Source organism: Odocoileus virginianus, chromosome 13 (genome assembly GCF_023699985.2).
Source record: "Odocoileus virginianus isolate 20LAN1187 ecotype Illinois chromosome 13, Ovbor_1.2, whole genome shotgun sequence".
NCBI lineage: Eukaryota > Metazoa > Chordata > Mammalia > Artiodactyla > Cervidae > Odocoileus > Odocoileus virginianus.
In genome coordinates, this window is record NC_069686.1 from 21,237,289 (window position 1) to 21,250,797 (window position 13,509).

Below are 13,509 nucleotides of genomic sequence, written 5' to 3' on the forward strand. Positions count from 1 at the left end.
CTGGCCGGTGACCAGACCAACTTAGATGTAACAGAGCAAACAATCAGGTGGTTTGACCAACCTGATTTTCAGGTCCAGTTTTTTTCCTGGGCTGAGGCGTTTGCTGGGATAGCTCCAGAAAAAGTGGGCTCAGGGGCATCATCCTACAATGGCCTTGTGAGCATCCTATAGCAGCCACACTCTCCCAGGACCTAGCCCTGGGTGGGTGGTGAGGGCAAGTTACTTCATTTATTTCTATGGGCTTTGGTGTCCTGATACAGAAAGTGGGAGGTGGAGATTGCTGGCTTTCCCAGAATTTCTCAAATTGTGGTTTTTCAGAACATCTGTGCCCTAAAACAGCATCTGGAAGTGGTGTTCTAAGAAGTGGGGGGAGAGGTGCTAGGAAGAGTGCGCTCAGGTAAGGGGCTACTTTTTCACTCTTATCAATTCTATGTTTAGGATTGGCTTTACATGGTGCTGAGAAAAAGCAGACCAACTTTTAGTCATTTTTTTTTGTTTTCTTTTAAATCTGTGCGTAGGTAATACAGCCCCTTACTGCTGCTACCCAGGGAAGACCTCTCCCACCTCCAACAACCCCCCGACGCTGGTGCCACACTGGTGTGTAACACATGACTGACTCGACTATTTTTTAATGAATGAGTTTTCCTTTTTTTCCCTAAGTGCAAAGTCAATGACACTGTTAAACTATTACTGAATTAAAATTGAGGCAGTTCTTGATAATTTGTCATTCTAGAGCACTGTAGTTTCCTCTTTGCCTTACTTCCTCTTTAAAAGACAGGGGAGGAGAGGGTGAGATGTATGGGCAGAGTAACAAGGAGACTTACATCACCATATGTAAAATACATAGCCGACGGGAATTTGCTGTGTGGCTCAGGAAACTCAAACTTGGGCTCTGGATCAATCTAGAGGGGTGGGATGGGGAGGGAGATGGGAGGGAGGTTAAAAAGGATGGGGTACATGTGTACCTATGGCTGATTCATGTGGAGGTTTGACAGAAAACAACAAAATTCTGTAAAGCAATTATCCTTCAATAAAAAATAAATTAATAAAAAAGAAAGACAGCCCACCACAAATGTTATATTTGCTCCTCTTAAGATGCCCTCTATCAGTGCCTTAAAGAATTTAACAGGCTTGTTAAACTATTTACAGGGCAAATTGTATATCTAAGAATGAAATGTTTAAGCTGTGCAGAGCTGGAAAAGCGCCTCTAGTAGAAATGAGGTACAAATCCCTTCTGAACTAATTTGGTTGGCCTAGGTTTGCCACATTCATACCAAAGGAAGTTCAAATTTGGGGGTGTCGATTTGTTTCTCTTAAGGAAAAAATACATATATTTAGTAGGTTTAGCTAACTTTGAAGGTGTGCATCTTCACAAGCATGATCCCAAAGACCCTAGAATGAATTTCTTTCTTCTCAAGGATAAAATTAAGATAATCTACAAGAGTTAAAATTCTGAAAGAAATAATAAAGGTCATTCCCAAGACTTTCCTTTCTCTGGAAGGCTCTTATTAGGGAAAAAAAAGAAAAAGTATTTCTGAGCTGTCTAAATAGTAACATATCTCAGCAAAGTGCATGACAGACAAGTGTGAGGTGCATAAGGCCCAGCTCTTCACTAAGAGGCTGGGATTATTTTCAGTCAACTACAACTGGAAGAATCAGAATGCTCCTAGGAGGGGAAAATGAGAGAGAGAGAGAGAAACAGGAGGATTAGGAAAAGGAAGTCAAAGGACTACATGAGCAACCCCAGCCTGTGAAAGCAAGAATGCAGTCTGACATCCTCATTCATGGCATAAAGATAATGCCAGTAAAAAGTTTCAGACACCTCACAGTGAAGTCTCATTTCTGGAAACCAGGGTTCCAACAGCAGTTAGAAAGCAACTGTGTGTTTGTGTGTGTGAGAGTGTACATGTGTGTGTACGTGTGTGCATGCACCTTCAATAAACCCAAAGAACAAATAATTACCACCTCCATGAACCAGGCACTGCCCTAAACACAATGCATGCATGCTTTATCTTTTTTAATCTTCACAACCCTAAGAGTTTCAAGGGGAAACTGAGCATGAAGAGATTAAGCTATTTGCTCCTAGATCTGTGGCAGCAACAAAGGTGGCATGGCCAGAATTCAGCCTAGGTCTTAAATCAATATAAATGGTGAATTTGATGTTTGCCATTACCATTGGTTGAATACCTAGCCAGTTTCCCCTGGAGACCACATGCAATAAAAAACTGACCTTGGGGCCAGATGGAACAGAGGGAGATAGACTGGGATATTTGCATAGGGCATCCGTCCACTGAAAGGCAGTTTCCAGAGAAAACTCCATCCAGTGGAAGTCCATGTTCCTGGGCTTTCTCTCAAGGCAGAGCCCTCGGAGAAAACTTTAAGCTGTACGTGGCACACAGCTGCCCATCACCCATCTCAAATCCTACTATGAGAAATAGTCTTCTGCCACCTCAAGCAAGTCCCTGACCTACAATCCACTATTAACCTTAGAGAATAAAAGGTTAAGATGCATTCTCCCCACTAAATAGGCATTGTGTTGAAGAGACTGAAGCTTCGATGCCTGTTTAAAACGCCAAATATTTACTCTTCAACAGAACTAGTAAATCCTTCAGTCCCAGGATCACACACATAAAGCAGTTCCACTGCCTCTATAAGCCACACCACCTCCCCACAGGTACATCCAACGCATGAAATCATGTTACCGAACATTATTTCTTCTCATGGTATATACTGTAGTGTACTATGTTATCAATTATTTTTTTACACAACGTATATTTTTAAGAACCAGCTGAGTCCCCTTTAACTACATTTTCACAGACAGTCTTCCAATATCACAAAGTAGGCACACTCTCCAATTTACAAGTGAGAAGACCAAATTTCAGGGCATTCTGTCCACTACTGAATAACTGAAAAGAGGCAGTGTTTGAATTTAAACCCAAGTTCCAGTCTTTCTGATATCCTACCCATTTTCCTTTTAATTCTCGTGAGGAATATACATTTCTAATTAAGTCCTATAAGTGTATACAACAGTAACAGAATTTAAATGTGGTGTCACTCTGGAGTGTATCCATGCACTCAAAGATATCCATACTCCCACTGATGGACAAAGCCCTTATATTCTCTAAATCTCCAGCATGCCTAAGTGACTGGTTCTCAGTTTTCCTTTACTCAAACTATTGTGTCCAAAACTGCCACTCTGGTTAAAGCACCAAGTCACTTTACTTTGCTTTGAAATGGTGATCTATTAAGACAAAATCTACAGAGCCACTCAGACTAGCTGGCAGCTTGGACTCTGATACTTGCCAAACCGTGTCCCTAAGCAAGATTCTAGATGGTTCTGTTCCTCTCCCCAACTCTTAACTCTGTGTTGCTCTTCTGCTCTCTAAACTAAACTTCCCTGTCTTTTAAAATGATCTGTAGCAATGAGGGGAACTTGCCCAGTGGCTCACTTGGAAAAGAACCCACCTGCCAATGCAGAAGACGTGGGTTCAACCCCTGGTTCAGGAAGATCCCCTGGAGAAAGAAATGGCAAGCCACTCCAGTATTCTTGCCTGGGAAATCCCATGGACAGAGGAGCCTGGTGGGCTACAGTCCATGGGGCACAAAAGAGTCAGACTTTGTGACTAAACAACAACAGCAGCAATGAGCAACAGAAGGAAGGAAAGGGGAGAGGGGAAGAGAGAGACAGAGAAAAGTAGAAAGAGAGGGAAAGGATGGAAGGAAGGAAGCTGGAATGGAGAGAGGAAGGAAGAAAGGGGAAAAGATGGAACAGAAGGGAAGGAAAGGAAAGAGAAACAATAAAAGGCAGAAATAAATGAAGAAAGGAAAGAAAAGGAAAAAAAAGGAAGAGAGGAAGGAAAGAATCGCAATCACGGCTTCAAGACAGCAACAACAGCTTTGTAACCAGAAAACCTCAAACATAATATGTGACATCAGCAAGTCACAAACGTGATTCCAAGGTCACTAAGTGGCCATAAAAGGCCACCTAGTAATGGACTGCATCTTCCCTGCAACGAAAAACCATTTGGGTATCTCCAACCCCACACCTGACAAAAACAACCCGCACAATCCAATTTTGAGGTAACAAAAGCAATAGCAGGAATAGGAAGCAGGAGTGGTCCACAAGAAGTTCATTTTGAAGGCCAGCAGTGAGGAAGAGAACGTTCTCTTTAAAAACAACAAAACCTTCCCAAAATACTCTCATAAATGAGTCATGGAAAGCAGTGTTTTGTACATTGATTGAACATTAATATAAATTTTGAAAACTACTTTTCAATAATATGTACCTGCCACTGCTTGCAATCAATTGCTTGCAATAATCATTGCTTGCAACCTGCCCTATAGTAGATAGCATTTAAGCAAAACCATGTTCAAACTTAACGTCTGCTTACAGAAAGGGTGTGAAGTTAAATCGAAAACTAGGGAGAAAGGTCAGAAATCTGCTCTTCTTCCACTGCAAAAGCTTCCTACCAGAGGAAGTATCTCTGGCCTTAGCCACCTGCCTTGCTAACAATTTATCCTATCACATTGATTTGCTTTCGATGGAGCATGAAGTGAAAGAGCATAAAGTAGAAGGCCTCTACTTTAGTCTTAGGGATCCTCTGAAAATGTACAGTGTGCTTTTCCCAAAGACACTTTGCTCTCCTTTTCTGGACAAGCCAACAAATGGATTGAAGCAAGGGCCTTCAAAAAGATCCAGGATACTTGAGTGCTCTCTGGCCTTCAAGCTTCCTTCCATCACCCCTATGGAGGTGATGTTTATTCCTAAATAGAAAACTGTCAAGTCTAGAAAATGAAACCAGGTATTTCTAGTAAATGACTTTTCCTTTTAGTCAGTGAACTATCTTCATATTAGCATTTTGCCACCATCATCACCATCATCTATCTCCAGAAAACTTCTTATTGCAAAACTGAAACTCTGTACCCATGAAACAGTAACTTCCCTCCAGCCCTGGCAACCACCATTCTGCTTTCTATCATTATGCATTTGACTATTTAGGTACCTCATATAAGTGCAATCTTACAGTGTCTGTCTTTCTGTGACTGACCCATTTCACTTAGTATAAGGTCTTCCAGGTTCATCCATGTTGTAATGTGTTAAAATATACCACATTTTGTTTATTCATTCACCTGTCAGACATCTGAGTTGCTCCTAGCTTTTAACTCTTGTGAATAATACTGCTATGCTCATGGGTCTGCAAACATTTCTTTGAAACTCACATTTCAAATCTTTCAGGCATATACCAGGAGTGGAATTGCTGGACCACACAATAATTCTATTTTTAGTTTGCTGAGGAACCTCCATATTGCTTTCCACAGTGGCTGTGCCATTTTACACTCACACCAACGAGGTGCAGGGCTCAATTACTCCACACGTTCTTTCTTTCCTGTTTTGTTTTGTTTTTTAATAGTAGCCATCTGAATGGGGGTAGGATGATATCTCATTTTGGTTTTTATTTGCATTTCCCTGATGACTCAGCTAATAATTTGCTTTTATCCAAAATTCCGAGAAACAATATAAAGTTGTTTAGGCTCAATCTCTTGAGTTTTCCTTCATAAAAACCCATTCATTCATAACCCTTGAAACTTCTTCCAAGATCTTTCTCTCTGTCTCATCCTCCACAGTAAACTCAGGATATTATCTACTTCATTCTTTTGCATTCATCCCTTCCAATATCTAGAATTTGAGAAACTTCCTTCCTGATGATGATGACCTAGGTTGTAGGGGAGAGTCAGTAAGCAGAGAGAAATGAGTATAAACACATGACTAGAGAAACAGATCAATACAAGATCACTCTGCTTTTTAAAAAATCTGAAGGCCACCATTTCCTACCCAAAATGTTAGGAAGTTCATCCCAGTAGAAAAATATACATGAATTCACAGAAAGTGAAATACAAGTGAGGCTTCCTCAGTGATTAATGCAAAGAAATAGAGGAAAACAATAGAATGTGAAAGACTAGAGATCTCTTCAAGAAAATTAGATACCAAGGGAATATTTCATGCAAAGATGGGCACAATAAAGGACAGAAATGGTATGAACCTAACAGAAGAAGAAGATATTAAGAAGAGGTGGCAAGAATACACAGAAGAACTATACAAAAAAGACCTTCATGACCCAGATAACCATGATGGTGTGATCACTCACCCAGAGCCATATATCCTGGAATGTGAAGTCAAGTGGGCCTTAGGAAGCATCACTACGAATGAACAAAGCTAGTGGAGGTGATGGAATTCCAGTTGAGCTATTTCAAATCCTATAAGATAATGCTGTGGAAGTGCTGCATTCAATATGCCAGCAAATTTTGAAAGCTCAGCAGTGGCCACAGGACTGGAAAAGGTCAGTTTTCAACTCAAACCCAAAGAAAGGCAATGCCAAAAAACGTTCACACTACTGCACAACTGCACTCATCTCACACGCTAGCAAAGTAATGCTCAAACTCTCCAAGCCAGGCTTCAACAGTTCGTGAACCATGAACTTCCAGATGTTCAAGCTGGATTTAGAAAAGGCAGAGGAACCAGAGATCAAATTGCCAACATCCACTGGATCATCGAAAAAGCAAGAGAGTTCCAGGGAAAACATCTATTTCTGCTTTATTGACTACGCCAAAGCCTTTGATTGTGTGGTTCACAACAAACTGGAAATCCTTCAAGAGATGGGAATACCAGACCACCTTACCTGCCTCCTAAGAAATCTGTATGCCGGTCAAGAAGCAACAGTTAGAACTGGACATGAAACAACAGACTGGTTCCAAATCGGGAAAGGAGTATGTCAAGGCTGTATTTTGTCACCCTGCTTATTTAACTTATATGCAGAGCACATCATGCAAAATGTTGGGCTGGATGAAGCACAAGCCGGAAGCAAAATTGCCGGGAGAAATATAAATAACTTCAGATGTGCAGATGACACCACCCTTACGGTAGAAAGAAGAACTAAAGAGCCTCTTAATGAAAGTGAAAGAGGACAGTGAAAAAGTTGGCTTAAAACTCAACATTCAGAAAACTAAGATCATGGCATCAGGTCCCATCACTTCATGGCAAATAGATGGGGAAACAATGGAAACAGAGACTTTATTTTGGGGGGCTCCAAAATCACTGCAGATGGTGACTACAGCCATGAAATTAAAAGACACTTACTCCTTGGAAGGAAAGTTATGACCAACCTAGACAGCACATTAAAAGGCAGAAACATTATTTTGCCAACAAAGGTCCATCTAGTCAAAGCTATGGTTTCTCCAGTAGTCGTGTATGGATGTGAGAGTTGGACTGTAAAGAAAGCTGAGCACCTAAGAATTGATGTGCGGTGTTGGGGAAGACTCTTGAGAGTTTCTTGGACTGCAAGGAGATCCAACCAGTCCATCTAAAGGAAATCAGTCCTGAATATTCATTGGAAGGACTGATGCTGAAGCTGAAACTCCAATATTTTGGCCACCTGATTGAGGAGCTGACTCACGGGAAAAGACCCTGATGTTGGGCTTTCCCAACATCATTGAAGGTGGGAGGAGAAGGGGACAACAGAGGATGAGATGGCTGGATGGCATCACCGACTCCTTGGACATGAGTTTGAATAAGCCCTGGGAGTTGGTGATGGACAGGGAAGCCTGGCGTGCTGCAGTCTATGGGATTGCAAAGAGTAGGACACAACTGAACGACTGAACTGAACTGAACAAATATTTGTGGAAAGTTCATCATGAATAACATAAAACACACTCACATTATAAGAATAACATCTCTTCAACTTTCAAATAAAAAAAATTTTTCTTCAAATAATAATAATAAGCATGCTAATAAGAAAATACAAACAAATATAATCTTTTCCTGACACCAATTTGATGATTTGTATCTATCAAGAACACTAAAACATTTATCTTTGGACTTAGAAATGCCACTTCTAGAAAACATTCCTTAGGAAGTCATTAGTAATTGAAAGGTTTATACACATCAACTGGAAACAGCCTAAATATCCAACAATAATATAGGGACTGGTTATGAAATTATAATTATGATTATATTTATACCATAAATGAATTATGGTATATCCATAGCACAGAATAATGTAGTCAATGAAAATACTTTTGAATAAGTTTAATGACATGGAAAATGTTGAGATTATATCATTAAATGGCAAAAGAAATTTCTCTCTGTTAGTTCTAGAGACTGGAAGTCTAAGATCAGGGTGCCAGCAAACAGACCTGGTGTCTGGTGAAGTCATCCTTCCTGCTTCACAGACAGCCATCTTTTACTGTGTCCTCATGATGGAAGGGGTGGGGGAGCTCCCTGGAGCCTGTTTTTTCATAAAGGCACTAATCCCACACATGCATGAAGATTCCACCCTCATGACCTAGTTATCTCCCAAAGTTGCCACCTCCTACCATCATCACCTTGACACTCGCAACTTATGACTAAAGATGGCCACCTATAGATTTTGAGGGTACATAAAGATTCATTTCATTGCATACTCTAGTCTTCTAAAATGAAGATATCAGTGTTTTCATTATTAAGGTACATTATGGGAATATCCTTCAATTATGAAACTCACCTGGCATCCCACTTTTTCCTTACATTCACTCATACCTACCCTTTCCCCTCTAACCATCAAGAATACAGTCCCATTCATTTTTCTCCCTCTCCTCTCTTCTCTTCTCCTCTGTGGTCTCACCCAAGGCTATTGACAAGACCAAGATATTGAGCAAACCCATAAGAAAAACTAACCCACTGGCCAGACAATCCCTCTGATACAACTGAGACCTGTTGTTCTTTGAGGGTTTGTGGGCAACAGGTCATTGTTTGACACCTCTGGTGTCAGCCTCTGAAGAATGACAGTTCTCAGGTAGCTTAGCGCTTGGAAAACCAACCTCACATGAATGAGTTGCTCATTTCTCACCCAGCCATCACAAGAGGTGTCAGGTCTACTCTTCATTGTTCAGCTGCTAAGTCGTGTCTGACTCTTTGTGACCCCATGGACTACAACACACCAGGCTTCCCTGTCCTTCACTATCTCCCAGAGTTTGCTCAAACTCATGTTCACTGAGTCAGTGATACCATCCAACCATCTCATCCTTTGGCTCTGGGATCTAGCTAAAAAAGTTCTAAGGAAAGAGAGCAATTGCTTTCTCTGGGGAATATTCTTTATTGGTTATTCTGAAATAGTATAGCTTTTTGGAGCACAAATGATAACAGCCCAAATGATTCCTTTAACTCAACCCATAATTTAAAAATATAAGAAACAAAACCATTAACTAGGATATTTGTATGTATGAAAAATATTCTTTATTCTTAGATGACTTATTACTACCTTCAAAAAAATAACATTTAGCCTGCCTTAAAGTTTCAAGAGATAACAATTAGTAAACTTCAAATATTATAGCACTCCTATAGGAGGAATCAGATGACTGTGAACATGCAAGTAACCTTGGATTACAAAGGCCATCAACTTCACTGCACAAAAGAGAAAATAAGGGAGACAGAAATTAGGTGGCCACCCCAGTGTGAGGTAAGTTTGACTAGAATGCAAATGTTCTGATTCTCAATAAGTATTTTCTGTGTCTCTCTCCTAAACCCACAAAGAAGAAAATGTATTAGCATTACCTTTTATAACAGTAACATAAAAATGTCTTTATTCCTAAACAGAAATTCAGCAAAACTTTAATCCCACATTTATGAATACCATAGTAGCACATATTTTTTAAAAATGAGTTTAGAATAAGCATTTATTATAATTCCAGAGAATGGCTTATGGAGCCTAAACAAGTATTAAATCAAGAAAATTCATCAAATAAATGATGCTATGTTATTAAATAATATTTTGTTCCTTGTCAACAAGCCAACAACACAATATGACAGAATACACTACAATTTTCATTCTACAAGAAACTTCTAGGTTTTTTCTGTAAACAACAGATATTTCACTCAGGTAAGCAGGTAATATCTAAGGCTATGCTAGAAACCACCAAGTTTTGGGTCATTCACAGACTCAGCCAGAAGTCACTGAATTTAGACTGCTCCATTTTTAACCAACCATGCCGGGTATTCACGCTGTTATCCATATGGTGCTATAACATGGCATTGTTCTGGCCACTAGTGCCTTCACTGCCAACAACCCAACAGGAGGGTGAAATTAAAAAGATAGGACTGCTCAGTTGGGCAAAGGCCAATTCAATTCATTCTTTAGTGTTTCTCTTTATAGGCAGAAATAAATAAGACTGAGGAGAATGAATTCAAATTCACAATTTTAGTCTCAACCAGGGTATTGAAGACTCCCATTTAATAGAAATCAAGGTCTTGGATAATTAGTTATGTCATAGATATGTTCTCAGCTTCAAAATAAATGACAAAAGCATAAAAGGAAGAGAATCCTAGGGGAATTATTTTCTATTACAAATCATTTTATAAAAAGATTTCCAACCACCTTCTTTAAATCATGTTATATATGACAGAAAACTGCAAAAGAAAAAGAAACATGCCCAGTGTGTTGGAAGGGTGCCAAAAGTGAGCTGTGATAATGCCAACAGTATTGGCCAGTTCAGTTATACTGATTCAGGTCCTTGATGGGTGCTGAAAAGCAGGCCACAGGTTGGACGCCAAAATGTGTCACTTAGGTTTGAGAAGAGGAGAAACATGCAGTACTTGAAATTCTGGATACAGCTGTACCCTTGAATTATCAGAAAAGAGAGAGACTCCCAAATGGTTAAAGACAGACTTGTCACTACTATAGGAAAAAGCAAAGTAGACACCATTCCAAAAGTCAGTAGCATCTTGTGGTATACGGGCCATCCTAGATTATTATATTGAGTATTAACCACAGACTTTCACTTTTCATATAGGCTATTAAATCACTTCTATTTGGATCAAGGGGATACAAGAAACTCACCAAGTCTCTACATATCAATATGAGGACAACTGCTGTGACTAACAGTTGAAGGCAGCTGACCCCCTTGTGTAAACTGTAAGTCATGGGATTGTCCAAAGGAATAAAAAGATGTTCAGGAAGAGGAAAAATGAAATTCCAGTTTCAACTATGAAATTAACGTTTATTTAAAAAAAGAAAAAAGGCAGAAAAAGGCAAAGTACAAAGCTCTCTCCATTCTCTAACAAATGTATTTCTTCCAACCAAACGAACAGCCTGGAATCAGCTTTCTGCACACAGGTCAATAGCTGACATGCTTGTTTTTCAAAACATAAGACTATACATCTCTTTCAAATGCATTAGCCAGCTAAAAGTGAGCATGGCCAGGATTTATCAGCCAGGATTGATCAGACGTCATTCGGCAGCTGTATGGAGTCCCTACTATTTGTGGTCACAAGAGCAACTGGCTGCTTCCCACAGGCTCTTTTTAGAGAGACTGAAAGTTCAGATATAAGTTCCCATTTTCTGTAAGCAAACATCTGCTCTACAAGCAACTTGAACCCTGCAAACACACCCACTTTCTCACTGTAAGTCTCAGCACAGGATAGGATCAAAGAGGGCATCCGTGCTAGAGTCCAATCATTTGAAACAGGTCTTTAAGTCTGTTCCTTTGTGCATGTTAATCTCTGCAGGTGAAATAGCTGATTTAGTTCTCAAGCAACAATAATGTCCATTGAAAAATACACCTTCCTGAAACAAAAGATACTGTTCCCATGAAGTACTCTGTTGCCATTTCCAGCAACAAATGACACAAAAGAGAAATTCTGCCATTTGTGCCACTCAAGAGTGGCTTAGGACAAATAGAAATACACAAAAAAAAAAAAACCACACACACACAAAAAACAGAGCAAAAGCTTAAGAAACAAGACCAAGATGAGTTGGGGGCAGGAGAGGAGAGGTGAAGTCTAAAAGAGAGGTGGAGTCTACACTCAGTGATCTGAGTTCAGCCTCACTGATGAATGGAGGGCGGGGGGAGGGAGAGAAAGGGTAGGTAACGTTTTCAGTTGAGAAAAAGAAGCGTGTGCTGCTTGCTGTCTCGGTTGTTTCAATAGCACCCCGGAGAATGCATGGCAGGCAAAATCTAATTTGGTAACTAAGATTGATTCAATAAGTAACACAAGTTTGTTTATGACACAAAGGAGTTATCCAAAATACGGCAGTTCTTTAAAACTATCTGTGTTCTGGTATCAAATTAAAGTTTACGGTTATTCATAGGAAACATCTATCGATTTAATAACACCCTTTTGCAGGCTGTGCACCCGTCCCGTCCTCTTTTAAAGAAATCGCTAATGGCCCAGAGTCCTGGAAACCTACAAACTATTGTCGCCTATTTCCCAACACTGTGGTCTGATACTCAGTGTCCCTGGTGGAAACCAAACAGCTGCCAGAAGCCAGAGTCCCTGGAGAAATTTCCGAAGCCCAGTCCTGGCAATCCGTGGGCCAGGGTGAAAGCATTTGGAAGCGTGCGCGGTTCCTCCGCCCTCCGGACCGTGCGTCTGCACCGTTTCTGGCTGTCAGGTGAGTGGCGACAAGGCTCGGCGGGGAAGCCTCTCCCGGCAGCGCGCCGTGATCACCCGGCAAAGAGGGACAATCCCGGCGGAGTGCAGCTTGTTCCGCGGCCGGCCGTTGCTCACCTTTGTTCGCCCGCCCTCTCCGGTAGGAGGACAGCGCGGATCCAGGAGGAGTGCGGGGGGGTTACCCCAATGCTCCCCGGGCCCTCTCCAGCGCCCCGAAGGAAATTCGGAGGCCAGCCAGACCCAGACCCTCTCCGGCTCCCAGAACCTCAACCGTGCTGAGGGGTCAGCAACCCCTTCCAGAACACAAAGGTTGGGAGGCGTGAGCGCTAGCGCTGGGGGCGCGGGTGCGTGCGCCAGAGAGCACGCGAGTGTGCGTGTGCGCGCAAGGATGTGCGGCTGTGTGTGTGTGTGTATGTGTGTGCGCGCGCGAGGGTGTGCGGGTGTGTTGGGGGGAGGAGCGCTCCAGCTCTCCTTACCTCTCGAAGATGAGCCGTACCATTAACATGCAGAAGGCCAAGGGGAAGGCGAGATAGAGGTCCTCCGCCTGCGGGAAGGTGGCTTCCTCCGTGTTCTTCAGGTCCGCCCAGGTGACATTGTGCGGGAGCCAAAACCTCTCGTTCCAGAACCAGGCTAAGATCCCTGCCATCTTGCTTTGTCCACTCTCGTCCTGGGCTCCCGCGGCCCGCCGAGCTCTCCACCGCGCAGGGCGCCAGGGGATGCGCGCGCTGCTGGTCCGAGCCTGTGCCGCTGCCGCCGCCGCCTCCACCGCGGCCGCCGCTCTCGAAGGCTCGCGGCGAGCTCCGGTTCTCTCCTCCCTCTGGCCGCGTTGGGGAAAGGAGCCGCCTCGCCTGTCACATGGCAGCCCGGGCCGCTGGCCCTGATTGGCTCGTCCTCGCGTCAAGCAGCGAGGCACACGCGGCCGGCTAGCCCACGCCCGGAGGGCAGGGCGCAGCCGCTGCGCCCTGGGCGCAGGAGCACCGCTCCTGGGAGAGCCGACTGGCCCTGCGGTCACCGAGCTCTGGAGCGGCGCTTAGGGTAGCGACCTGGGTCGGGCTTCCCGATTCCGCTCCGGTCCCCCGGGCTTGCTC

The 13,509-nt window shown here is 42.5% G+C and overlaps 1 protein-coding gene across 3 annotated transcripts in view; it reads right to left on the bottom strand.

Annotated features, from left to right (window-relative positions):
- Positions 1-13,255, bottom strand: part of CERS6 (ceramide synthase 6) — a 339,296-nt gene extending 326,041 nt beyond the window's left edge. For 2 of the 3 annotated variants that reach the window (XM_070476100.1, XM_070476099.1), the window contains exon 1: positions 12,898-13,254. In XM_070476100.1, coding sequence (XP_070332201.1) covers positions 12,898-13,067 — 170 coding nt within the window. In that variant the 5' untranslated portion in view covers positions 13,068-13,254. Of the gene's footprint in view, positions 1-12,897 lie in introns of all 3 variants that reach the window. The other variant, XM_070476098.1, reaches the window with a different exon arrangement.
- Positions 13,256-13,509: the final 254 nt, after the last annotated feature.